The sequence below is a fragment of the Anticarsia gemmatalis genome, chromosome 11 (assembly GCF_050436995.1).
Source record: "Anticarsia gemmatalis isolate Benzon Research Colony breed Stoneville strain chromosome 11, ilAntGemm2 primary, whole genome shotgun sequence".
In the NCBI taxonomy this organism is placed as follows: Eukaryota; Metazoa; Arthropoda; class Insecta; order Lepidoptera; family Erebidae; genus Anticarsia; species Anticarsia gemmatalis.
The window spans coordinates 2,350,919-2,378,083 of NC_134755.1; the positions used below are offsets into that span (position 1 = coordinate 2,350,919).

The following is a 27,165-nucleotide window of genomic DNA, read 5'->3' on the forward strand; positions in this document are numbered from 1 at the left end:
CGTTTTATTGAATTACGTAGAGCGGATTTTTCTTTCCAATAAACTGCACCATACTAGTAACTATCATATTATGACCTACGGAGAACTGTATGTTTTTCCTTTAATGAAATAAATTAACCTAAAAGACACAGCTTTATAAACAAAACTCAATTTTAACGACACATGAGACTACTCTACCCTAGCAGGTACATCTATGAAACCTAATTCCTTGTGCCGGAATGAAATAATCTTTAAAGCCTTGATTCCACCTTGTTGCTCAAACGCAGGATGGAGCTACGCCAGTAGGCGTAGCGGCTAAATGTTTAATGGTAATTAAATAATTGTAAATTAGATGAAAATAGTTTTACTGCCTCACTCGTAGATTGTGTAGTAAAATCATAAGACAACGTACCTTGTACCATGAACCCATAACTCGTTATCGCCCTCGTAAAATCACTGGAAGACGCAAAATTTAATATTATAATTATTCATATTATAACGCGCTGTCAGTTGGTCTATAACGATCAATTTATGACATGCTACTGTCATTAATATTCCACAATTTATGAGTTTAGCCTTCGACCACCCCATAAATTGTGGGAAAGTTGTCAATTTTGATTTAAACCAACTCCTCTGCTTTAAATAGTAGGACTTGTTAAAGTAAGCATTATAGTTCTTGCTTTTATCGAATTAAATACGAGCGGGGCCAAATTTCTTTCTTTGTAAAAAGCTGTTATAATCGTAAATATTATCGAGAAGTATCTCAAAATGATTAATCTAAACAGGTCATAAAAAAAAGTCTGTCGTTTTCCTATAAGAATATCTACTACTAACTAAGTAGACTATGCAAATGTTTTACTAAAGATAATGTATATAATCTAAACATTAAACAATCCAAGTAAAGTATCGTTGTACAAGCAGCGATCTAGAAAAGGTTATAGCAGTCAGGCCTTTAGGAAAATTTTCACTTACAAACAATTCTTAAAAAAAACAAGGTATTATATCAGACATAGATATGATGCTACTCAGACATCCGGTAGCGACCGGTTGCCACACAAAGTATTATCTAATTACCGAATATTATTTATCAGCACAGTCATAAGCACTTATTCGTAAACAAACCTCGTCACGACCAATTGATTGGAAATGGTCTAATCATGTTACTTTTCGGCTGTCTGTTCAAATTCTGGTTAATCCTCGAGGCTTTCCATAAAATCGGTTAAGTGAAGATTGATCGTATATTGTGACGTCATTCGCTGACATCTTCAGATTTTTATGACATTTTAGACCTCCTATGACCTTGTTATGGTGTGATTAAATTCTCTTCAAGGAATAACTAATTGAAGAAGTCTTTACTTAGTTAAGTGTTAAGATGCATGAAATAACCCTACTGTAGACAGAAATAAATTTTGAAAAACAAAAATATGTAAGTAAGTAATTTAAAATGTCACCGGGTTGTAAATAAGGTAGTAGTACCGATTACTCTTCTTAGTCTCACATTTTCATAGTTGAAGATAACAAAGCCTATCTTTATGTGTTATTCGACCGTCGATGACTTCATTTACTTAAATTTAACCGTAGATAAAACAGTTTTAACATTAGTTAATATGATTACAGTGGTTATACTAAAGGACTGTATCATTATTAACATTGTGGATTACGATGTATATCCCCTTGATCTAAAAACTTTGATATTAATAGAACACTATTGCTAAAATAATGTACGGTATAATATCACTTGTTATAAAAGTTATCTTACTATCAACAAATCAATCGTTTAATTAGACCACATTAGGCAATCACCTTGTATTATTCAGCCCTGGACAGCAAAAGGCGGTACTAGAGTTTCTCTAAAGAAAGTTTCTCTTGTTTGTTCTCGGGAGGGGTTCAAGTTGTTAAAAATCCGGCTTAGCCCGACTTCTAACACCAAAGGAGTAAGGCAATTTTCAAGATTACCAGTTAAAAGTAAATAGCACAAAGGTTAGTAATTTATTTTTTTGTAAAATACTACGGTTCGTATTTAAATAATTTCATCAAGTTCCCGCCCGAGAAAAACCAGTCGCAATATAACCGCTGCCATCACAAGTGATCAAAGAGCATTTATTTCCGTATATTTTAACACCCATCCGTATCAATTGACCCATACTTCACCTAGTGAAATCCGGGTAGTTAACGAGTCCAATGCTATGTAGCTGATCGTCTTATCTCAGGTCAGCGGGAGGTGGGGAGGTCGGCAGATAGCTCGATTACTCTCGACACATGATTTTTGCGCGTGAGGTGTGTTCCGCCTGTCGGGGGCGCGTGAAGCCGGCGTGGGAAGATATTTACTTATGTAACGTAACGACTTTTGGAGGCGTTTCTTATCCGTTAGTGATAAGCTTTTCTATTTGGTAGTTGTATTTGTGTCTAGACTATTGATGAATAAATACGTTGTTTTAGAGAAGAAAATCAATTGCTGCCCCATAGATAGACTCCTTTCGGGAAGAGGGAAGAGCAAGACTTTTGTCAACTTAAACGACACATGGTGACACTGTGTCAATTTTAATGACAACCTGGCTTGATGCGGAACTTCATCATCATCATCATTGGTCTGAATACATCTATTGCAGAAGATTAAGGTGGCGTCAGGTAGAATTACTGCACTTTCGTTCGTGGCTGAAAAAGCCTATGCGGGAGTGGCAACCACGACCACATTTACAACAGATAAAAGTGCCAGAGGAAGATGAGGTGGTTGCGGTACGTTGGTGGATAAACATAAACTTCATAAACATTTAATTAGGTACCAGAATGCGAGATAAGAACTTGTCTAGTCAACTTAATGGTATTAGTAAGACTTTCAGTATGTATTCACATCGCTTCATATTCCCTGTAGACTTTATCGTCTTTGGCTACCGATAGAAAATATCAACATTGAACTATCGATGTGTGTTTTACCAATACCTATTGTTTTACCATTACCCAGATTATTTTGAGTTGAAAGCTAGATCTAGTGAAATTAATAACGTCATAGATTAAAAGGAATTTGCATCACTATGATGAGACGGCTTTTACTTTGATAAATGATGATGATTACATCATCTTGAAAGAACTATGAATCACATGTTTTAGATAACTTAACTCATGACTAAAATAATTTAATAACGGATTTTCCGCACACAACACCACTGTGTAAACATTTTACTTTGACTCAACGACCAGCGCGGTAGCTATCCACAAAATTTTGCATCTAAACCTGATCAGCACCTCTAGCGAGCGCCACGGGAACTATTTTTGAAATGCTTTTAAAATGTCAAACTTAATTACTTGGTAGTACCGTCTGCAAGAACTCCCGCTACAATAACCCTTCCGTATAATCAAATGAAAACAAACTACCTATATCTAACTAACTTACCGGAACACTATAAACAACTAACCTAGCGAATATCGCATCAAAAACATCAGTGACATTATGTTTATTGCAATCAGTAGGTGATCGGCGCCTCGGCCCCATCACGATGTACCCGCGTGTGACTATCTCATGACCACTGCACTTAATTAACCGTCTAATTAAGTCTTTACTACAGTTTACCTATCATGTCTACGACTTATCAACTTCTTGTTTATTACTAAACAAATTTTTTACAATAATTATAACTGAATTATTCAAATTTTAGCAAATATATACTTCGAAAAAGATCGTTTTAACTTTTTTGAGAATTTGTAAGTCGATACCAATTATTCTTGGCAAAAGTTTGTCACCTTAATAGATCTAAGAACTTGCGCACTTTATATGTATCTTAAAAACGCTTGAATTTTTAAATGGGATTACCTAAGAAATACTAACTTTTAAATAACGTATAACAAAAATGGTTTACACTATGAAAAGACACCAAATAATTACAATCAGTCGAAATAAGAACCTTTACCTTTCTTAAAGTCGGATTACAAATTGGGACGAGAAAGTCACATGTAAACAAACTTTTAATTCTGCAATGCAATGACCTCGTGAAACAAATATGTTGTTATTTTAGGGCAACTCAGAGCCATCTAAAAATATTGTACTGCATCCTCTGATAATGTGATGTAGAGGAAATTCAGTTCATTGCATCTTTTGTGCATGTTTTTATTTGCTGTGCGCTTGATCTTTATTGCTGGGATGTTAAAACCGTTTGTCAGTTATTTTACGATGTACAGACATGTGTGTAACATTTAGGTTGTAAAAGAATATTCCATTATTGGGGCAATGAACCTTGTTTTATGCGTATAAGGGAAATGTGGGTGTCTTGTGTTGGTACTATTTTCGTAATATCTTTTGAAAGTTATTAGATTCATAAAAACGAAAAATATGTTTATCTACAAGATTGAATAGAATGCCGGCAACGTTCAGTGTCGCGGTTCAGCATTCTAGATTTCTATTTTTATTTTGCACGAGTCTTAAAGCTTCCGTTTTTTCATTTCGCGAGTCTCGAATCGGAAACATGTGCAATTTATTTCTGTTTTCTGCTTATGCTTGAACATACTATAACTACCTACCTACTTTTCTAATAGACTCAAAATAATGTTGACAGAGTATTCAGTACCACCTTCACAACCTAGATTGTGAAAGGTGAGACGTGTCTTTACAATCCCGATTATTCACTTCGTGAGTTCCGCATCGGAAACGGCTGAACATGTGCAAAAAATTCTATTTTCGTCGCCTGTCTAATCCGTGACTGACGTCGCAAGCTAATTATGTGAATTATCTTCAATTTTATCATTGAAAAGATATCTTACAAACAAACAAATTGTATTTCAATGTAACTTGTTATATCTATCATGAAATCACCACGAGTGAACAAAGTCCGCCGGCTATCGGGACTTCAAAGTTTCAGTCTGTTTTGAGTATTTTAATATGAAGTAAAATAAGGCAGTGGTTTACATCGATAAAAAGATGTTATGTTATTTATTTATAAGTTTGCATACATTATTTAAATTGTGGAATATTTAAAGGAATATTTTTATGATACTATATGTATATTTACATTTGATGAATAATTGAATGTTTACGATTCGCAATACTTTTAATTACTCTTAATTTATAAATATTAAAGGTATAGAACTTAAGAATAGCATTAAAAAATACTCTATTGTTAATAATGAAAGTAATGACTGAAAGTAGAGGTGTGAAGGTTTGTAATTAGAAGATAAATAACGTAAAATATTATTTAAGATTTAATGCTCAATCTCTTTATTTCACTACTTTCATACTCTTCTTCACTCTCTCGTACAAATAAAGTAATAGTAATGATTATTAGGTATTATTAGGTAATTATCTATTAACATTTACAAACCATTGTGCAATATTTTATATGTAACAGCGAAAACTTACGCGAACTTTCTTAACAAAAATAAAAGTAAGTATGTTATTGTTTTCTTATCTTGCTTCACACGAATATTTATTATATTCATTTGCCGTGGTTATAACCGTAATAATTACGTAACAATTGTGAAATCTCAGTTGACATAGTAACTGAATTACCAAGTGACTCTGTTTTGTTTTTTATTTTCTAATTTTGATAAGCGTTTTTGTTTCTAGTCAGAATTTTAGTATTTTTCTTACAGCTTTGAAACACGTGCATATTTCGGGGAACCAAATGAATAGGGAATCTATACTATCTATACTAATATTATAAAGCTGAAGAGTTTGTTTGTTTGTTTGAACGCGCTAATCTCAGGAACAACGGATCCGATTTGAAAAATTCTTTCATTGTTAGATAGCAGTATATGACGCATGCATTCTCTCTTATGTGACGCAAGCGAAGTTGCGCGGGTCAGCTAGTCCCAAATAATTATTGCTAAGTCGCTATTTGTAAAAAAGAAGCTTAGCTTCCTGAAATATTTTGACAAGGGTTTTCGATCACCATGTTTGCCACTTTTGCTCCACTTCAAATACGATTTAGGAAGTTCGTAGACTTCACAGGTGTAATAAAATATATATTATAGCACTTAAAAATATCGTGTATTTCACACAATGTATTAGCTCCATCAATGAAATAGAATCACGTAACACCTAATCTATTTTAAACTTTATATTTAACACAAAGATAGAATTACTATTATCATAGTCATAGATTACTTACACACCTGTCCTTAATATGAATTGATTCGTATTCACTATCCGGCCATACGTTACACGTTTATTCATGATATTTTATTAATTTATATACAATTCCTGTAAGTAGTGTAAGGGCCTATAATATTCCTCTGGACGGACGGTTATTTTTTCAAAGCAAGTGTCTCGAGAAGAAGACACTTCACAGTCGACACAGAACGAGAGATGGGTAAAGCCCTTCTTCCATTACGATACGCCCGCGCGACTCTAGTCTCGGAGACTAGTCGCCACGAAGTATCTCACATACATTTGTATGGAGACTACCAGTGTCGTAATGTGAGAGTCTCCATACAAATGTATGTGAGATACTTCGTGGCGACTAGTCTCCGAGACTAGAGTCGCGCGGGCGTATCGTAATGGGAGAAGGGCTTTAGTCCTTGGCGGCGGCAGGACGAAGGCGGACTTAGTATGACTAGTATTTCAAGCTTTAGTTTTTTTACTATAATAAAATCGAGTAGTAGACTAGAGACTAGAATCAAATTAGCTAAGCTCAGTTCCGGCGGGGGAATATGTTCTTGTCCTTTTTTAACATAAATCGGAGCGCCAAGTATGCAGATCTGTTACTCTGGTTTAGCATGAAAAGTTTTCTAAATAAGTATTAGTTTAAAATAAGTTTAATAATTGTTTAGGTTTCCTTCTGCAATCCTTCTTTTTATAAACTTTAAATACATAAACTTACAACTATACATTGTCCAATACTAAATTTGTCAAGACAACAAATTAAATAAATAAACATAGCACTGCCCAATTCACGTGTTACACAATCTATAGGGTAACGATTTAGTCACGTAGTCAATGTTCACGGCCGTTTGTCTATTAGGTAATAATTTAATTAATTGGTTCACAATTCTTCCGTTTGCTCGTAATGAGATATTCGTAATCAGTGCGTCGTTAGATGTGCCCTTTGTACCACCATTTAACTGTTATGCCAAAACTTGTATCGATTTACTAATTAATGAAGCATTTAATTATTGAGAAATATGAATAATGTTATATGAATAAGAATAATGTTATGAAATTGGTTTAATTTAATGAAACTTATAGGAATAAAAAAAAATTGAGTTACATAATATGATATAAGTACCTAATGTTGGCAAATAATCTTTATACCAAGCAGCCACCCAAAGTCCGCACAAATTTTTCCTTACTAGCATTGTTAAGAAAATAACCGGCAAGCGCATTCTGCCGAAGATAATGCAGTGTACCAAATTAATGATATAAAACCACATCAAAAATCTAAAATTTCATCTACCTAAGATGAAATTTTCGATTTTTGAGAAATTCAGGTTTTTAATCTTAGGTTTTATTAATACAGCCAAAAACAAGAGTGTCAAAGTTGTTCAAGCCGCCCGAATACCTTTGACTAGTAGGTATGTAGTGATTCTAATTACGGTTTACAAAAATAAAACTTTTACAAGTAACTTACTTATTCAATGATCATCTCATTTACAACTCTCTACCTTTACATCACACACAACATGCGTAGATCGCAGAGTAGTTCGTAAAGCTCTACCGCACATAGGTTGCGCGTTTCACAGGCCGTTACGTGTTAGCGGAACATTAGACATTGCGAAACGTTGATATGAAGCCATTTCACCCCACTCCACCCCCTATCCAGCTACGAGAAATAATCACACATTTTTTGTAAAAGAAATTGGTTTATTGAAGGTTTTAGAGCATGGCTGATTTTTGCAGAATGTACACCAAACAATAATTATAACAAAAAATTGGGATTGCGCAGAGAATGTTTGTAATAATTTCTGATTCGTAATCATACTTGCTAGGATATTTGCTACTCATTCATGCGAAAACGATTGAACGAGTTTAGATGAAATTAGGCACGCAGATGCTTTATAAATTGTATTAATTCTTGGATACATTTTTTTATTTTAAAGGTAAAGGCAATGAGCAGAGCTAACGAGTGACCTAATTATTATCTAACCGCCAAAAACATATCAACAAATCCACAATCAAAGTGATCAATAAGGCTAGCTACACACATATTTGGATCGCCATGTCCAGTTCGGCAATTTTTATCGATTTGACTCACTTGTTCGGCTTGTGCCGATCGGGATCATCTTCATTGGGTTTTGGCACCCGTCTTGGCCGATTAATGCCGAACCGAAAAAGTGTGTAGCAAGCCTAACGCACAAGTTATCCTTACAGCACGTCTCCTACACCGTCTGCTCACGTTCCACACAACACGACCGACAGATAAGTGGATAAGGTTCATCTAAACCATGATAATTACTGATTACACATTGAGGCCATCGGATAATACACACATGTGCTCATGAAAAGCATGTGCTGTAATATCCGGTGCCTATCGTCGATTATTTATGTCAATAAATAAGCACTTGGCCAGCGTGGTAGACTCAAGGCCCATCCCTCTTTTGGGAGGAAAGCAGTAGGGAAGCATCGGGTTAAAAAAGCCATGGACTTAATAAATTACGACTAAGTACAAGAGCATAAATAAATATTGGTGTAATAAATGGTGTATTAGAATCTGTTCGCGACTTCGTCCTCTCAAAAAAAAGTATTTAAATCAAGGTATGAAAGTGTTAAACATACCCTTGCTCTCACAATGTAGTGACAATGTTTGAGAAAAGATGCCGCCAAATAGCACTTAACTTTAAACGACTCATGCATGTCATCATGTAGGTCCACAGTACCGATTAGCTTAGCAAGAAGGGTCATTGTAAAAGTGTGATACGTTTGCTGGCACTTTAGTAGTATCGTAGAAGCAATAGTAGAGGTCAGTGAATCGGCACTTAGTCGGACAGTTGGCCGTTATATGCGCTTTTCAACACGGACAACGCAGCATTTTCGCGCTCATATTTTTACTGAACATAGGACCTCGATTGATAGGAAGATGCACTGCAAAGTGATTTGCGGTTACATACAAAAACCTAGAATCGAATTTAAACTTAATTAAATGCGTAGAAAATATAGTTTTTAATAATATGTAATATGTCTACTTATCTAAAAAATAACCACTACGTAAGCATTACCAAAATTTTAAGAAAAAATGCAAATATGAGCACTTTGTACTGGCTATCACTACTTTATTCATATTTATGTATTTCCTTCAACTTTACTATCACTATTTATGTCATCCAAATATTCAAGTCACGTTACTCAAATCTATAAAACGTTTCTTATACGATAAACCTATCGCAATAAATCTATACAAGTCGATGTTTATAAAAGTCAGGGTAGATCCCGGTTCCCGATAGCTTCGTGATGGCATGACTATTGGATATTCCCTACATCGCACACAAACTCGGCAAATGTTTACTGCCTTCAATCGCGGGCCGATAATATCCTTACACGTTTCATTCAACCAATTTCGATTGTACTTTAAATAAATTCGGAAGATTAAAGTCCAGTCGATTTAGTATTTACAATCAGATTCTGATTATAATATGATTGATAAGTGTTAAAAGCATGTGTCGTTTCTATAGTATGAGTAGACAAGATCATATCAACAGCTGGGTCGTAAAGTACCGCCACTAAAAGACGTAATTGAGTCTAGCTTAGAGGTAATTAGTGTTATAAAAAGTGTAGTGTACGTACCGGCATGTCGATCCTCGTAAGCCCGCGTAGTCCGCCCTCCGCGCCCGCCGCCCTACTGCCACGAGGAGCAAGCCTCCACTGTGCCAGCTCACCACCTTGCCCCATCTGAAGCCTCCTCGCGTGACTGACATCCTCAACACCGGCTTCACCAACTTCAACCTTACCTTCCAAACGTTTAGATTCAAATTCCCCTCGCTCCTCATCGTCACGATTTACATTCGAATTTGATGTTTCTTCGACATTGTCTCCAGTTATTATAATCGTTGGTATTGCTCCAGTAATATCGGCCTTACTAGTATCAGCTACAGAAGGTATATTGCTATACTGTCGTGTGACACCAAATTTTTCTTTCAGTGAATTAATAACGGCTTTCCTGGCATGTTCGTACCTTGCTTTCGCTTGGTCTTCCCTCCATTTTTTGAGTACTTTACCTTTAGGATCAACATTTTTCATAGTTCTACCAATAAAGTTTCCGTACAGTTTTGAAGTTAATGCTCTTTGTAGTTTTAAAGAATTAGTATTGTTTGATTTGTCGTCAACAGTTCTTTCAGTATTATTTTCTGTTGGAGAATCTATGGGTTGTGCATAGTACTCGGTTTGTGTTGTTTCTTCATGACCGTACGTCTCCCACCATTTTACTGCAGCCTCGTTGATAGGTGCTCTTGATCTGGCCGAATGAGGCGATTTCGGTAAACCACTCATTTTTTTACTTAAAACGAATTAATCTTAAATTCATATTTTTCAGGAGAAAATACCGAATAAAGATTCGTACTACCTCTACTAAAGCTTAACGACTACTGTTCATGACATGCCTACACGCAAAATTGACCAAAAATTGCAAGTCAGACCATTGTTAGTACACCCACCGCTACGTTTTTTTTAACAATCATCATCTCTATCTAAATACAAGATAAAGAAAGGGATAGAGCAAAAATATTGTGGTTTCATGTCGTATGTAATTTAGCATGGTACAAGTTTGTAAAGCATCAACAATAGCTTTTGTTACCCCTATTATTGAAAGTCTATTTTCGTGTTTGTAGGTCAGTATGTGAGGCATTGATTGCAAATCACGGTTGGGTTCCGTAGTTGCGAATAAATTGTGGGAATATCCTGGTGGTGAATATTTCGGTTGGCGAAGTGTGTGTTTTCAGGGGTAAAGATGTTACGAAGGATATTATATCGGCAATAAAAAGATAAGTATCTTGCTCGGTCACACGCAACGTATTTAATGATGCCTAATCGAATTTCCGCATCGGCAGGTACTTACTTACATAGCTTATGTAATGTTGTACTGTAAACATCGTTACATTGTTGGTTTACGAAGGCCTCCTTGAACTTTACGCTTTACTCGTCTACTACGATGTAAGTAAAAGCTGCAGAGTAAATCGCAATTCCGATTCTGCGAAATTTGCGATTAAATTTCGATGTTCACCAATTCTGGGTTCTGAGTACATTTAGCGGTAGTTTATCTATTCAATAGCGACAAAACTCATACAAAAAAAAACGCTAAAATAAAATGTACCTCAGAAACCGGGGGTAAGTCAGCTGGATTATAAAACCTCTCTAGTCGAAGACCCAGCAAAAGTTGGTCAAAAATGGATCAAATTTGTAAAAAAATATAAATTTCCAGCGTTGACACGCCTCCAGATCCTCTCTAGATAGCTTATCATCAAAAGCATGTACAAATACAGCTTACTTAACAAAAAGCAATCACAAATCAACAAGTCTGGAACAACATAACCCATGATCTTTATCATCGCTCGAAGTCCAGTTTATCCGTCCCGGATGCAAGGCAAACGTTATCTTAATTCAATACCGTTTGACCCGTGAACTCGTCGCAATTATACATGAACTATTTGTTGCGTAATGTTGGTATTTGTGTTCGCTAATTAGGCGTTATCTTTAATATTGAGGTGCTTTTAACTAGTTAAAATTGTTATTTGAAGGTATGTTATGTTGGTGCGGTTAGTATGCCGATGGGTCGCCGGATTGTGGCGAAAAAGTGGCGCGTTTCCTCGTTGTAGGTGATGTAAAATTGGTTGCAATTTTTGTTACCAACTGCAGGTTTAAATAAATTTAAATAGGGATAACAAAACTTTAGTTTTGGTTACTTCATTAATAAGAATAATAAGACACTTATATTGCTTGTTTTTCAAATATTCGTATGTTAAGAATCTGTCGTTTCAATGATTACCTACAAAAGAAAAAATGTGTATTTCCCCAATTAAACTAAAGTTCAATAGGTAATCTGTAGCATTCCAACTTTACATGCGTATGTCACGTGCTACAAAAGTAATTTAGAAAATAGTGCTACGAGAGCTACGGCGTAGCGGTTACAACTTTTACGATACTATGCTACGGTACGGTTACGTTACTACGTTTACGGTGAATAGTGTAGCAAAAGTCTATGGTATTTTTTTTTATTTTATCAATGTCGAAATAATTTCAATTTCAATGATTAATTTAGTAATTTAAGAGTCTAGTACTTACCGATATTTAACGGGAGATTGCTATACAGAAAATTTTTCAAAAGCTAAGTCATAACAGCCAAGTTTGATTTTAAACTCTGGTTCAAGGCCATTACTTGATCGACATACACAAACTTTACTTTTACAGTAATTGAGCCTACAATGCGTGTGATGTTTATATTTTCCTCGCAATTACTTAGTTAATTTTATTGGAACAGTTAATGGTTGATAAATTACCTAATCGCAAACAGAAGTAAAGGCAAGCAACAGCAATTGTAATTACCTACATTTAAACATAATTTATCTATCACTACAAGGAGTCACTTTCTTTTGTCGCTTATAATGTGCAAGGCATGATACATAGAAGTCGTGTCCAAAAAGTGCTAATAGATTTTCTATCTGAAGATAACGTCAATATATTAAAACTCCCGCACTAAGAATTGCTCGTTGGTCAACGGACACAAAGTACAACCAGACCCGAAATAACGATTTGTGTATTACACTAATAGTTTCATGTGGGAATCAAATCCACGACCTCTCGACGCACGAGTAGTGGCGTAGCGACCACCTTAACCACTGCGCCACGAAGACCGTCAAAATCGAGATAAATCAAATTAAATGTTCACGCATTACTAAACTAAAAGAGAACACTCCCCTACAATCTATTTCCAGTACCTGTCAGAAATCACGTGAACAAATCCTTGAATTGTTTACAATTTTACATGTTGACATAACCGACAAGTGGGTCGTGTTGTCTGGGGCGGGCCGAACTTTGCACGTCTGGCTAGAATGGGTAGCAATGCACTCGCGCAGCCGACGCAGGAAAATCACCGGCGACCTGCGCCCGCGACGATGGATAACCTTACTGTACCAGACAGTTCCTTTTTCTAGAAATTTATATTTTTACTAGCTGACCCGCGCAACTTCGCTTGCGTCACCTAAGAGAATGGGTCAAAATTTTCTCCGTTTTTGTAACATTTTTCGTTGCTACTCCGCTCGTAGTGACCGTAGCGTGATGTTATATAGCCTATAGCCTTCCTCGATAAATTGGCTATCTAACACTGAAAGAAATCTTTCGAAAAATTTTCAAATCGGACCAGTAGTTCCTGAGATTAGCGCGTTCAAACAAACAAACAAACAAACAAACAATCAAACAAACAAACTCTTCAGCTTTATTATATTAGTATAGATATTACGAGTAGGTAGATGTGCTCTCGTTTTTATTGTCTGTCGTACCTTAGCATAATTATAAGAGGCTGATTATGACTTATTTAAATAATGTGTATTTAATTATAAAGGAGATTGTTCTATTTGAGGCATAACTATAATTTCCACTTTTTTCGGTTTGTCTTTTCTGCTAACATTTGCTATACAGGGTGTCCCAAAACTCAACGATAATCCGAGACAGGATGAAAGGCCAAGTCATACCGGTTCTAGGAAAAATAAAAAAAAAAATCCATGTCACTTAGTTCAGCAACAATAGACATTTTTCAAAAAAGTTAAAATTCCACACCCTTGCTCGCATTTTCAAGTCCTGTGATCACCAATGTCACGATTTCGCTGTGTTTTTTTGAATTTCGTGATCTTTATTAAATATTCTATTAATCGTAAAACAAATTTATGCACAAAACATTGTTAATTTCATAAAAAAAGTTAAGTTTTAGTGAGTCATAATTTACAAAAATATCGTTAGTTAACTTTGACGCTTCGTATTGAAGAAAAAAAGTACTACACTACCCTTGGCAAGTTATTTCAAAAGTTGGCGCATTTAATCAAGATTTCAAAATGGTGCAACACTTGCCACTTTTCTTTCCATTAAAAATGTAAATTTTATTTTAATGAAAAGTATCCTCGCAAATGGATCGGACGCAGTGATTCAATTTTATGACCTCCTCGTTCCCCCGATCAAAATCCAGTAGATATTTTTGACTGGGAATGCATAAAAGAAAAAGTCTATTCGAAATCAATACAAAATCTATCAGAACTTCGCCAGAAAATTGACACAGCGTCAGAGGAAATAAATGCAAGGAATTTTGCTTGACTGGTGCAAAGGTCTTTTGTAAGGCGTTGCAGAGCCTGTATTCGTGACAGAGGAAAGCAATTATTTTTAGTAAAGAGGTAATTGAGTCATTCCATAACCAATATTTAACTTAAAAACATAATAGGTAATAATAATTAAAAAAAAACAATGAACGAACCATCATTCTTATTTAATTATTCTCCTTAAGCTAAAATAATCCGAATTGTTTTCCTCTGGCACGAATACAGGCTCTGCAACGCCTTACAAAAGACCTTTGCACCAGTCAAGCAAAATTCCTTGCATTTATTTCCTCTGACGCTGTGTAAATTTTCTAGCGAAGTTCTGATAGATTTTGTATTGATTTCGAATAGACTTTTTCTTTTATGCATTCCCAGTCAAAAATATCTACTGGATTTTGATCGGGGGAACGAGGTCATAAAATTAAATCACTGCGTCCGATCCATTTGCGAGGATACTCTTCCTTCAAATAAAAATAACATTTTTAATGGAAAGAAAAGTGGCAAGTGTTGCACCATTTTGAAATCTTAATTAAATGCGCCAACTTTTGAAATAACTTGCCAAGGGTAGTGTAGTACATTTTTTTTTCAATATGAAGCGTCAAAGTCAACTAACGATATTTTTGAGAATCATGACTCACTAAAACTTAACTTTTTTTATGAAATTAACAATGTTTTGTGCATAATTTTTTTTTACGATTAATAGCATACTTATTGAAGATCACGAAATTCAAAAAAATACAGCGAAATTGTGACATTGGTGATCACAGGACTTGAAAATGCGAGCAAGGGTGTGGAATTTTAACTTTTATGAAATATGTCTATTGTTGCTGAACTAAGTGACATGGATTGTTTTTTTTATTTTTCCTAGAACCGGTTTGACTTGGCCTTTCATCCTGTCTCAGATTATCGTTGAGTTTTGGGACACCCTGTATAAAGCAGCTTGGTTTTTTTTTGCTGGGTCCACACCACCGACTTAAATGAGGAATAGAAGTCGTCACCATGGTCAAAATCGGCCGCAACATCACCATCATCATCCTTGTACCTACACTTTACTCTTATACATCTTTTGTTGGCTTTCTAATCTCTGTAAAAATAAGTATAAATGACTATGTCACTTGTAAAAATATTATTTCTTCATTTACTGCGTTTCTTAATTTTATGAGCTTAGTCCACATACAGCTCAATGACTTTTCATAAATCATACGATATTTTTATCAATACTCACCAAAACAAAACAAACATGCATTGTCTACTACACTTCCTTTTTCCATATTTATCAACTATACCAATACTTTGGACCTACCGATACAATTGGACAAAAAGTACACAATTCTAAAAGGGCACATCTGACATCAAAAGACATAAGACATTTGTCCTTTTCGCAATTGTACATATATAGAGTTATAATTATTATATTATTGATTGCTAATCGTGATATCTTATCGGACGTCGCGACGGTGTACGAGGTTGGGCGTGTTTATGTCACAACAAAGTGACGCAACAATTGCAAGACCTGCCTTTAAGTAAGACAACATACGCTCCTTGTGTAAGTGGCACTTAAAATCATATCTACTCTAAAATCATAGTTCATTTGGAGTATGTGAAACAAATTTAAACTATATTTTCAGCAGCTACTGTGTAGATAAACAAAATGTTAAAGAAACAGATAAGATTCAGGTCCATTGAGAAGGTGACACTAGGGCATGAGCTCTACAAATTGTCTTACTTTAGGGAAAATCTGTAACTTCTGTGATAACTTTACGGAATTAATAGCTTTCCTGGCTCTTTAATACGGTTTTGTGTCACTACCAAAAAAATAAATTCTTCTTCCTGAACAGTCATTGTTGCTTGATAAATCAGCTTTCAGTTGCATACTTGACAGAATTGAAAATATATAGTTGACGTTCTTCTAATTAGAGCACGTGTTCTATTTTATAATAGTCCAATATTAGACGCAGTTGTGTTTATCATAATAAAGTGTTATCAAAGCAATAAGGGCCCCTTGAAGATATCTCCAAATATAAACTGTTACCACATCTTTTGTCAATACGTTTATTTACAACCGAATACGTCCGTCCTTATATAACAACATATAAAATATACAAATAAATAGTAAAGTGATATAATAAAGACTGTGTAGTGGGGATATTCAGTTGCACAGTACAAAAATATTTTCAAATTGGTTTTAAGTAGCTATTATTACAGACTCTATAGTCATGTCATGCTAAAGTAGCAACTTAGTTATCTAATGGGTCCAAGGGCAGTTTACAACTATATTTTTCATGCGGACAAGACCAAGCCAAGCTCTTCTTCGAAACTTATTACTTTTAATGACTCGCCTGGTTTCAGGTCTACGGTCTATCTATCAGATATTTTTAGGTCTATAGTATCGTTACGCAGACAGAACGATACTTTCCATGCAGGGAGAAAACTGTCTAAAAAATGCGTCGTATGAGGCGTTATGTGTATTTTTTCTTTTCACACTCTCAACAAAATATTGTTTAACTTTCTGCACTTGTGATGTTTATTCTGGGTTTAGCGTATTTTTATACGTTTATTTACTCGCACAATGTCAATAGTATGTTTTCCTCTTGCATCCTTTCTTTGAAGACAAAGAACGGCCTTTTCATTGCTTGACATAAAATGTTTAATGTCTTGTTGACTAACGTATCTGTATCGTATATGCATACGATGAAAGGGAACAACTCTTTTGGATTTAATATAGTTTTGTTGGTCTGAAATATATAGGTAACAGGTTAGTACAGTGCTTTACCAAACAGCCACTAACAAAAAACAGAAAAATAATAATATTAAAGTTAGCAATTACATGTCCATCGATTATTTTTGGTAGTTTTCGCCCAAATCTTATACAAAGATGGTCAATAACCCTTAAAATATTTGTTATGCTATTTAACTATTTTACAATCTAAACCTATCACTATCACGAGTATCTACCTTCAAAAGAGAGAACTCTAAACCTTTAGTCACTAATTAGTATAGAAAAGCCTGGCCCACATCGTGAAAAGTATACAAATCTGAATGAAACCAGTTGTAGCATCTTTACAACACAATAAAAAATAACAAAGTCGCATCACCATCCATTAGTGTTGCGTTTGCACAACAGTGTTGATAACATAACACACTTATAAGACTGATAACGTGTAATCGTCGTCTGCGCTGCGTCTGCGCATGTGAGCTGCAGCCTTGGACAATGGCCACTACGCCGTCATGCTATCACCGATGTAACACGTTGACAACGTATCTGTTGAGGAAAAACTTTAAAGGATACATTATTAAAAGTCCCGAATAATGTCGTTTTTTTTAAAGACAACTCCCGAGCTAAAGATTGCTTTTGTGTCGCGGGGACTTTTACAAATATACAAATAACGGACATAAAGCACAATCAGACCCTGAACAACTATTTGTAGATCGCACAAATAATTGTTCCATGAGGAAATCCAACCGACGACCTCTCAACGCAACGGTAGCGGCAGGGCGACGTTAACCACTGCGCCACGGAAGCAGTCAATTGTTAAGTTATGATGACAATACAGCGCAGTTGTTAAAGCAGTCACCCCAACTACCATTAAGTGTGAAAGTCGTAGGTTCGATTCTTATACTAGAGCGATTTCAAGATTCACAACGCGAGAAAGTAGAAATCAAATTATACTTTGTCTCAGGTACCAATCCTAATCTTCTGGATAAGTATAAGATAACTTATCCGACGGAATTATCACAGATGTTTTGATACATTTGTTGCTACTTTGCAAATACGTATTCTGACATATTTTATTCATAAGTCGTGAAACTGACCCTAAATATGATTGAATCGTTTTATTCATAGCCAGGTTCATTTATTTTATAAGCTTCAAAATACCATATCTCCAATTTTTCCCGTACCTATTATCCGTGATCGTTTTAAAGCAGACACGCATAATGCTCAATTCGTATGCTAAAATATAACGAGAATATAATTTGAATACTTATAAATGTATCTGAGGGCAATGGACTTTACATTGATATCGTCAAAGTGCATTGTCTAGCTCATTTTATGAATGTTCCTCGTATGACAGACGTTTACAACACAAATAATACATGCACAAATGTCTTATAATTTACTTAATATTTAATTATGGATTCACATTAGATACATAAGATTTTGTATACTTCGAATTGACCTTATCGTTAACAAGGAACAAGTTGTGGGGCATGGTTTACGTATAATTTTATAAACGTTGGAATAACCGGCTATTTATTGGATAGATTGGTATAGTCTACCACATGCTTCTTTATAAACCTAATACTAACGTTTCTATTCTTCCAACATCTTCATTATTCTCAATGTTAAAATGGCTATTGCCAGGTCAAAATAACAAAATAAAAAAACATTATTTCAGTCAGTCGATTGAAGGACTTTTCTCGCATTACAATAACGATCAATACAATTTAAATATCCAATAATTTATAAGTTCGTCGTACAAAAAGGTTCATAAAAAATACATTTTTTTTATCTATACTTAATAGTTTTGCACAATAACTGCCGAATGTAACGAACGCTGAAGGTCTATGGGACAGATAAACTGGATACGACCCTGGTGGAAAATTTTATTATGATTCGTAATTAATCAGTTTGTATGTCAGTGATTTATTAATTAATAATTCCTACTTTGTTCCTGGAAGAACAGATAATGTCATTTAAAGGAAATAGCCCTTATTTATGAAGCCTTACTTCCTTACTTACAGTAATTTCATCTTAGTACATATTCGAAATCGTATGTTAAGATGGTCACATTTACCTTTTTCGACGACAGCTTTCCAAGAATCGGAATTGCATGTATTTTATAGAGTAGTTTTGTTTTATTTTGGCCCAAAAGCATCAATAATGGTATTTACTGAAACAACAGTCGTTACCCAATGTGTTATTGTTACTTATTTTTGTAGGTATCATTGTAATATATCCTGTCGCGTATCTAAATGACTGCAATAAGATTAAGAAAGTCGTATCACACAAGGACGTATCTCAATAACAGCGATACAACATAAATAAAAACACTTATGCATAATTTACTGCATACAGTAGGTATGTATTCAGTAGCACCAAAACAGAATCATATTATTATCATCATGCGAGTAATGCAAGTCACGATGATGTTAGTTTTTTAAGTGTCAAATAATCGGTCATCAGTAAATATTAAATAAGCATTTTTAAGCTTTAGTACCGTTTAACGTTCCTTGAAACACTGGTGGATGACATATGTAGGTATATGAGAATGTAGTTTGATATCTAAGCTGCAAAACGGCTTAGATATTTAGACTTTTTAATAAGACCTTCATCTTAAGCACACGTCGGACGCATTCATCGGTCTAACGTTTGATCTAATATAACACATACACATTTGTTCCATAAATCAGTAGCGCAATTCTTTACAATTGTTATCGAGAGTTTGATATTTAAAATGTACTGCCAAAATTTGTCTTTCAAACAAATTTTTTCGATAGCTATCCGGTTAATCGATACTCGATAGTAGTAGAGAATAGGGGTACAGTATCACTGTGTTCCATAGAACAATGTGTAAATTACCACGTATAAAATCCATCAATGTTGAAGAAAGAAAAGCCTTGCTGTCTATTATGGAGCTCATCTTCATGGTTAGTTAAATAAAAAAAACTATCTAATTAAAGGAAGAGGGATCCTATTATGAATCAAAGTAATAAATAAAAACAATTCCAATAACTGCACCTAATTAAATCACTTCGTACAATCAAATACCAACAATGTCACGCAGCGTCACGCGGATGTTTCCTCGTCGATGCGTGATTACGTGGAATATTTCGTGTAAACAGCTTATCCGTCGTGCCGGAGCTTTCATTGAGGACAAATATTGATACCGGTCGAAACTGGATCGAGAGGAAACTCCCTCACATAAGGAATATAAGTGGTTCACAAAGTTTTTGAGTGAAAGAAAAAGAACACTGATATGAATCGACTTTATCTATTGACACTGGGCTCCCATGAAGCGAATCTCCACCAATGAAATGAGAGGTACTAAACGCTGCTATCACCTGATGACTCACAAAATAATAACAGCAACTTACTTGAATACTTTTGCGATATATCTTGTCTTTAAGTAACCATGCATTATATGATTGTATGGGTATCATTCAATATTGTTATCAAATTAGAGCAGATAATGATACTCGTGACTATTGAATTACAAACTAAATCACTGCTACAATAACAGAGATAGAGAATTCGGAAAGTCCCTATTACAAGGGCATGGTTTACAAAGAATAGTTGTAACATTAATTAAATAAAGGTAGGTTAATACTTAAAGCTAGTAGGCTTAATATTTAACAAATTTTTTTCGTCAGGAAAATTCATTACTGCATGTCCCCCAAAAAAAGGCGTACCGGCTTTTTAAATTTGGGCATATCGACTAAAAACCTGACGGTGTACCTTCAACAGTCACCATAAAGTGGCCAGAACGCGGTACCTTCAATTGGATACTTCCTACCGCGTCATACGGTACAGATCCTTCCAGTAATCCGATGAACTCAAGGCGAATTGTCGTCGTACACGTTAATACCTATAGTAGTGGATTTTTGAAAGGTTTTATAAGCTCCTTACTACCTCCAGTCAGTATTAATTTAGCGCAGTGACAAGAGAATGAGCATACAGGATTGTGCGATAAAGCATAAGAAATCTACAGGCATCATGTGACGATCTTAAGTCTCTGTCTACTACCACGGGAACAAGTCGTGATTTAATATTTACACGTAATTATCCTTTCAAAGAAACGATTGAGAAACACACCCGGTTATCTGTCCAGACGAAGGATAAATAAATATTATTAGTCAGTCGGTTAGACTTTGGTCCAACGTCCAACACGATGTCGCCTTGTGGTCTGCAAATGATACAATGTCCTGATAAATGCTACGTGACCACTGGACCGTTACGACTTTGGGAGCAGGGAACTCCGAGGTTAATATGTGTCATTTGTTTATTTTTTATCAATTCTCGGTGCCCTCGTAATATTCTCTCATCTATCAGTGCTCTAACACAATCGTACATCTTTAAAAATAATTTATTAAAAATATTTTGTTTGTAGTTCACGCAGACGCACTCACAATGAAGCTGTGTGATGCTGAAGAGTGGTTCAGGTGAAAAATTCACAGAATAACTAAGGATTTGTGGAGAAAATTGAGGGCTTATAACTTTATGAGATCTGACGTTTTTTACAGTAGGTACTCAATCAAGCAAGTAAGTATAAGCAAACATACTCAGCTTCGCAACACTTAACAGTAGAATGTTTATGTTGAGACAGTTTTTCCATAATACCTAATTAGGGAAAAACCAATGACGTTACATTGTTACCAAATGCATTTTAAATGCCGTCAAAATGCCATTAATGCTGCTAATTCCGTGTAAAGTTACTAATTGTTGTTGTTTATTAGGCTAATCATGCTTATTTCTCTACGAAGCGTACCTATCTGTTTTAAGTCACGTACACACATCATATTAGAAAAAATACACCCATTTTAAAATAACTAGTTGCCTATAACCACAAATGCTATCGCTGCTTTCGAAACTAAACTAAGATTATGACGTAAGGGTCCAAAGGTGACTGCCTAATACTAATTTATATTCAAAACCACCTTTGTACCCAATAAATTGCCTAACGGAATTAAGTATTGAGGTTTCGAATTTTTTGCAGTTCTTTAATGACTCAGTGTAGGTCAGTGTAGTCTATCGTTTATGTCAACACATTATATTCAGTCTATTCAATTATTATTCTTCAAAAACAAAAATCAAAGTTGCTATGGAATCGTGTGAAAGGACTCTTTTACGTATCTTTGAGTGCAGTAGGTACCCAAATCACATGTACTTAATTATCTACAGTGGCCACGAGTGACCAGTGTAAAACTAACAGAAGAAAAATAATCCTCGCAATTCAAAATTTCTAAAGGAAAGTAGGTAACTCCGACTAAAGCGGTTTAAGTACCAAACCAACATCAATCATTTTGGCAATATTAACGGATGACAACAAAATGAGCTTCCCACGCGAGCGATGCCTTAAGTAAAAGCATACATGTTCTCTTATCACACGTGACAAGGCGTAGTATCCACATCACATGCACTACTTAGAACATGAACTATTGCTGTGAAAAGCGTAGTCCATAAGATAAGAGCAGTCGATACGTGATATGAAACTCGTGAACTTTGAAAATAACGTTCAACATATATGCTTCACGTGATCGAATGACAACACGCAATGGAATATCGTCCGGGTATTTATTATCTGTGACAAATGTATGTAATTTGTATGTATTTGTGTCAGTCGGTAAATATCGCCTAGTTATTTAAATCCTGTTTGTGTTGTGCTGAGGTTAATCTTGATTAGGGTAATGGCTGCGTTTGTATAATTATCGCGCGAGGGCGCTCATATTTCACCGTAAGAACTACCGCGAGAGGATGATGAATTAAATCAATAAAAGAATGAAGACATTACAAAAATATTGACCTTTATTTTTAATCTGAAACTATCAAAACACATGTTTAATGTATAGGTAATAGAAATACGCCGAAACGTCAAGCATTCTGTAGTAAATCCGTGTTCACGTTAATTCAAAGGTAAAAATAACATGCTTGGAAATCAAACCTAAAACAACTGATGCGGCAGTTGAATCGTGTCCATTTAACCATTGCACCTTAAAAACTTTACTATTTTCTGAATTACACATCTTTCAAAGTTATAATCTATCAAACAATTCTTCATAACTTTTTCCGAACTCACGTTAAAATCAGCTCTGTTTCGGACAAATCCAAAATTAACGTCCCTGGAATGACTAAGCGCGTTCTACTTTCCGTATAAACAAACTTATCTTATTTTTAAACTTGCAATGTTATGATTCAGATTTTGGACTTTAAACCTGTCCTTTAGACTGTATAAAGCGTTTGTCATGTTCCACATACCTAACGTAAACACTGAACACTGAACAGGAAAGTTGGAACATCTGCTTGTTATTTTTTAATAAATGATCTTCAAGTAACCTGCTTAAACTCGTTATTTTTGTTAAGTAACTAATGTAATGTTCTATGAGTACTTTTCATATCTGTAAACATAACATGTACCTAGCTTATAAAAAGTATACACGATTTTTGTTATAAGATATAAGATTTTTTACGTAGTATTTTAGGTACGTACTGTAAAAAGGACGATGTAAGACTAAGGGTAAGATGAGGTCACTATTTGAATCTACTTTCATGTGTTATGGCGCATCCTTTTTGCCTTTGAGGAAATTGCAAATTGGCTGCCCTTAGGTACTTGCGACCTTATAGGCAGGTAGGTACTTATATCTTGGGTAGGTAGAGATAAAGAAAGTAATAAATATTTTAAAGAAATTCTTATCAAGACAAGTTCTTTATAAGTAAAGATTACATGTCACGTAAACAACTTTAAGTATATTTAATATTCTTTCTAGATAAGTAGGTACTTTCATGTACCTACATCACGTAGACATTTTTAAAGATGTCTGCTTACAGCCCTCGTTTAAATATACAAAGCATTGATGAAGCTAATTTTTGTTATATTAGACACTTGTGTATGGGTCTAAATTCCTACAATAAGATGTCATACGTACATAATATCAAGTATTTTTCCTAAAGGGGTAAGCAGAGACCAAAACGCCACTTGGTACTACCCTTACAAACTTCCCTTGCCTTGTTCACATCCATACATCTTGTCATACTATAAAATGAATGGGTAACTAATGTCAAATACATAGGGGCTTGATTTGAGCAATAAGATAAAGTGATGACTCACATGCTTTGACTTCAGCCTCTTGGATAGTATGAGTCTTTCCTTGGTGGTAAGCAGAAACTAAATAAATTTATTTTATTTAGTTTCTACTTACCACCACCACTTGCATATAACCCTTTTGTTTCATTCAAATTCTTATTATCTCTGATGTTTAAAGAAAGCTTCAATTTGTAAATATCACGTTTCAAAAACAAATAACATAAGGTCCCTACTCAAAAGTCACATGAATCTTTTGTCATGTGCTCACTGAAACATAATTACAAAACATACCTACTTTGTAATATGTTATTCTACTAAGTTGAATTACGCCGACAAATTGATGCAGAGATTAGTTGTTTGTTAAATTAATACAAATGTCAAAAGTTCACAATAATAAGACTAGTAGTTCCGCATTAGCAAACAACATTACATACGTATATAGCTACTTATATGATAGAATATCTATCACATACCAGTAACGCTTATTTAGTAAGTATAGTAAATACATAATCTAGGTACACCAGTTGAAATGTCACGAAAAAATGGGTGGCTTTTTACCCCAGTGAAACTTGCTATGTATTCCTTAACTATTTACCACGGTATGGCTGATGATGATTTACCGTGTTAGTTTAAGCAAGCCTTAACCCTTTTCTGACAGTCATAACTAGACGACCACCAATCTACTTCGCGTCACGGAGTGGGGAACGACAAAGCTTTAACTGGATTTCTCACTGAAAATCTGAAATTTTCAGTCAGAAACACCCTTCTATACAGGACTCTGCCTACCCCCTCTTGTGTCTGTGTTTGTCCGTTTAACCTGATAGCGCGAAGTACTTTATTATAAATTGTAGTGCACTTGAAGTGATAGCTGTTATCTCGTCCGGGTCACCAGGGGCGGCTGGCCACAGATCAACACTTTTCTCCGCCACTCTCGTGGAAAAATAACTTTTATCAACGTGCCTCTTGCTTAAACTATAAAAAATATAAATTGCTGTTGCTATGACGTTCCGACCAACTAGGTACTGCTTTGGTCAAAACATAAACTAGTAATTTATGTGACGATAAATATAAGTTATTTATAACTCGTTCTCCTGATAAATGCTTGTTGTTTTTACAAGAACAGTTCAAAAGGCCTCAAAGATTGAAATGTAAACATGTGTATGTACAAAGCCTATAAGGTTGTGTGAATTAAGAAAACAAAAACAATTTAAAATAGTCGACCTCGTTTTATTTCTTAACCTAACAATATGTAGGCATAATTAACAATAACATTTGTACGTACAAAAGAACTTATAATATCTACTTAGTAGTTACATTATATCGTATCGCCCCTCGAGCCCACGCTTGGTTGACAAGCGCGACGAGCAAACAACACGGAGAGAGCGTGACTTAACTATGGCACACGCCGCACAGAGAGCTTCCACTCACGCACTCTTCAGGTACTTGAGTGTCTTTAATAAATAATTCCTACGACGACACTACATAACACTTCAAAGAGGAACATTTGGTGGCGTCTTGCACGGCTCCGGGGGCGGCGGCCTCCTCTCGTCAGGCATACGTGACTGATAGTATGCGCAGTAGGGGAGAGGGTCCCAGAATGTGAAGAGCGCTTCGCGAGTATCCAGCACGGTGTCCAGCAGCTTCCCAACTGCTGCTGCGTGACCGCAACGTGTCGATCCTTGACATAAATAAGGCAAAGACACGCCCACTCTAGCTCCAATTGCAACTAGTTTATTGTCTTTTCCGTTCGTTGGTTGTTCTTCACGAACAAGTCGGAATGACACATGTCCAGTCATTGGTCTCGCTGGTGCAAGGAATGAGATGAATCGTTGTACCCAAGCATCGGCTTCTTCGTCTCTCTGCGGCACCAGCCCTTTCCTTGCAGAGTCCACGCGGCATGAAACATTATTAACAGCACGGGACTCTTTCAATGTGGTACAAGTCACTATCCTCTCTCCTTTCGGCTCCCTTACAATCACCCATGGTTTCTCTGCACTAATTTCTCTGGGAAATCTGAATTGGCTTTTGTCTTCAGGCATAACAAATCGCAATCGATCCCGTGCACCTCGCGCTCCAGCGCTAGCAATGAAGTGGCGAGCTTCTTTAGAGGCACCACTGTCGTACCACGCACGAACATCTTCGTCGTTCGCAACAACCCAAAATTGCGGGGTCGCCAAACCGGCAGCGCGACATACTCTCATCAATTCCAGAGGGTCGTCAAGTGTGACAACATCACGAGCACACGGTACAAAGCACTGACATCCGATAACTTCTAAATGTGACTTAGCCAGTGCGTCGTAGTAAGCCGGCGTGGTAGAGCTCACCGGGACGTAGAACACCGCCGATTCTCTTTCTACTATTTCTCTCAAAGCTCGAGCATAAGCTAGAGGGTCAGCCGGATTAGGTCGTGGCACTGTATAAAATTTATGTACCGCTGCAGAGTACTTTAACAGTGCAAATTGCCCTTCTATTTCGAATGCAACTACTCTTGCGCCCGCCGAATGGAAATTCCTCGCCAAATGTAAAGCTTGCACTGAACTACCTCCACTGATGAGTACGGTGCGGGGTTTCCTGTGGTTCTTGTAGTTGATCGCGCGGCCGATCATTTTGATCACTCCCAAAGGACACTGTACACACTTCCAGAATATAAACAGCGAGGCCGCGATCCATAGCGTAGGTAGAACGACGAGAATTTGCTTCCAGGCGGGATGGGCGATGACTCTCAGCAAAGCGAACAGCGGCTGCAGCATGAGCCGTGGAAACCACGTTATTATTCTTATGAACCGGGGCAGCGGCGGCGGGCGCTCCGGTGAGATAGCTCGTTCTTCAGGTATCAATGAGAACGTAGATGAGAAGGAGCGGCGAAGAGCCGTGAAGGGCGGTGGCTGATGCGAGCAGCGCTTGACGCGGGGCGAGAACACGAGCTCCGTGTTGGAGCGCGCGAGGCGGCTGTACTCGGGCGCGCAGGCCGGCATGCTGGCGGCGGTAAGACTGGCGCGCGCGCACTGCTCCGCCGCATATAAACTGCCTCGTTATCGGCCCTGCGCCGGCGCCCCGCTACACATTACCCATCATCTTTGTACCCAATTAACGCTTACCTAGTTAAAAAGTAAACACTCCGCGGAGTACATCGTTAGATGGGGAGCTAGTTAGCCACGTTCTTAGTATTCCT

General features: G+C 36.1%; 2 protein-coding genes across 3 annotated transcripts in view; both read right to left on the reverse strand.

Annotated features, from left to right (window-relative positions):
• Root (ciliary rootlet coiled-coil, rootletin) overlaps positions 1–9,852 on the reverse strand; it is a 48,005-nt gene extending 38,153 nt beyond the window's left edge. For both annotated transcript variants that reach the window (XM_076120406.1, XM_076120405.1), the window contains exon 1: positions 9,686–9,852. In XM_076120406.1, coding sequence (XP_075976521.1) covers positions 9,686–9,790 — 105 coding nt within the window. In that variant the 5' untranslated portion in view covers positions 9,791–9,852. The remainder of the gene's footprint in view (positions 1–9,685) is intronic.
• A 15,347-nt stretch (positions 9,853–25,199) lies between these two features.
• Positions 25,200–27,047, reverse strand: LOC142976406 (uncharacterized). Its single transcript, XM_076119739.1, has one exon. It carries the CDS (start codon positions 26,966–26,968, stop codon positions 25,484–25,486), a length of 1,485 nt encoding a protein of 494 aa, XP_075975854.1. The 5' UTR covers positions 26,969–27,047; the 3' UTR covers positions 25,200–25,483.
• Between the last annotated feature and the right edge of the window lie 118 nt (positions 27,048–27,165).

Excerpts from the sequence above, each read along its gene's own strand:
- LOC142976406 (XM_076119739.1), bottom strand. The coding sequence starts at position 26,968 with ATGCCGGCCTGCGCGCCCGAGTACAGCCGCCTCGCGCGCTCCAACACG.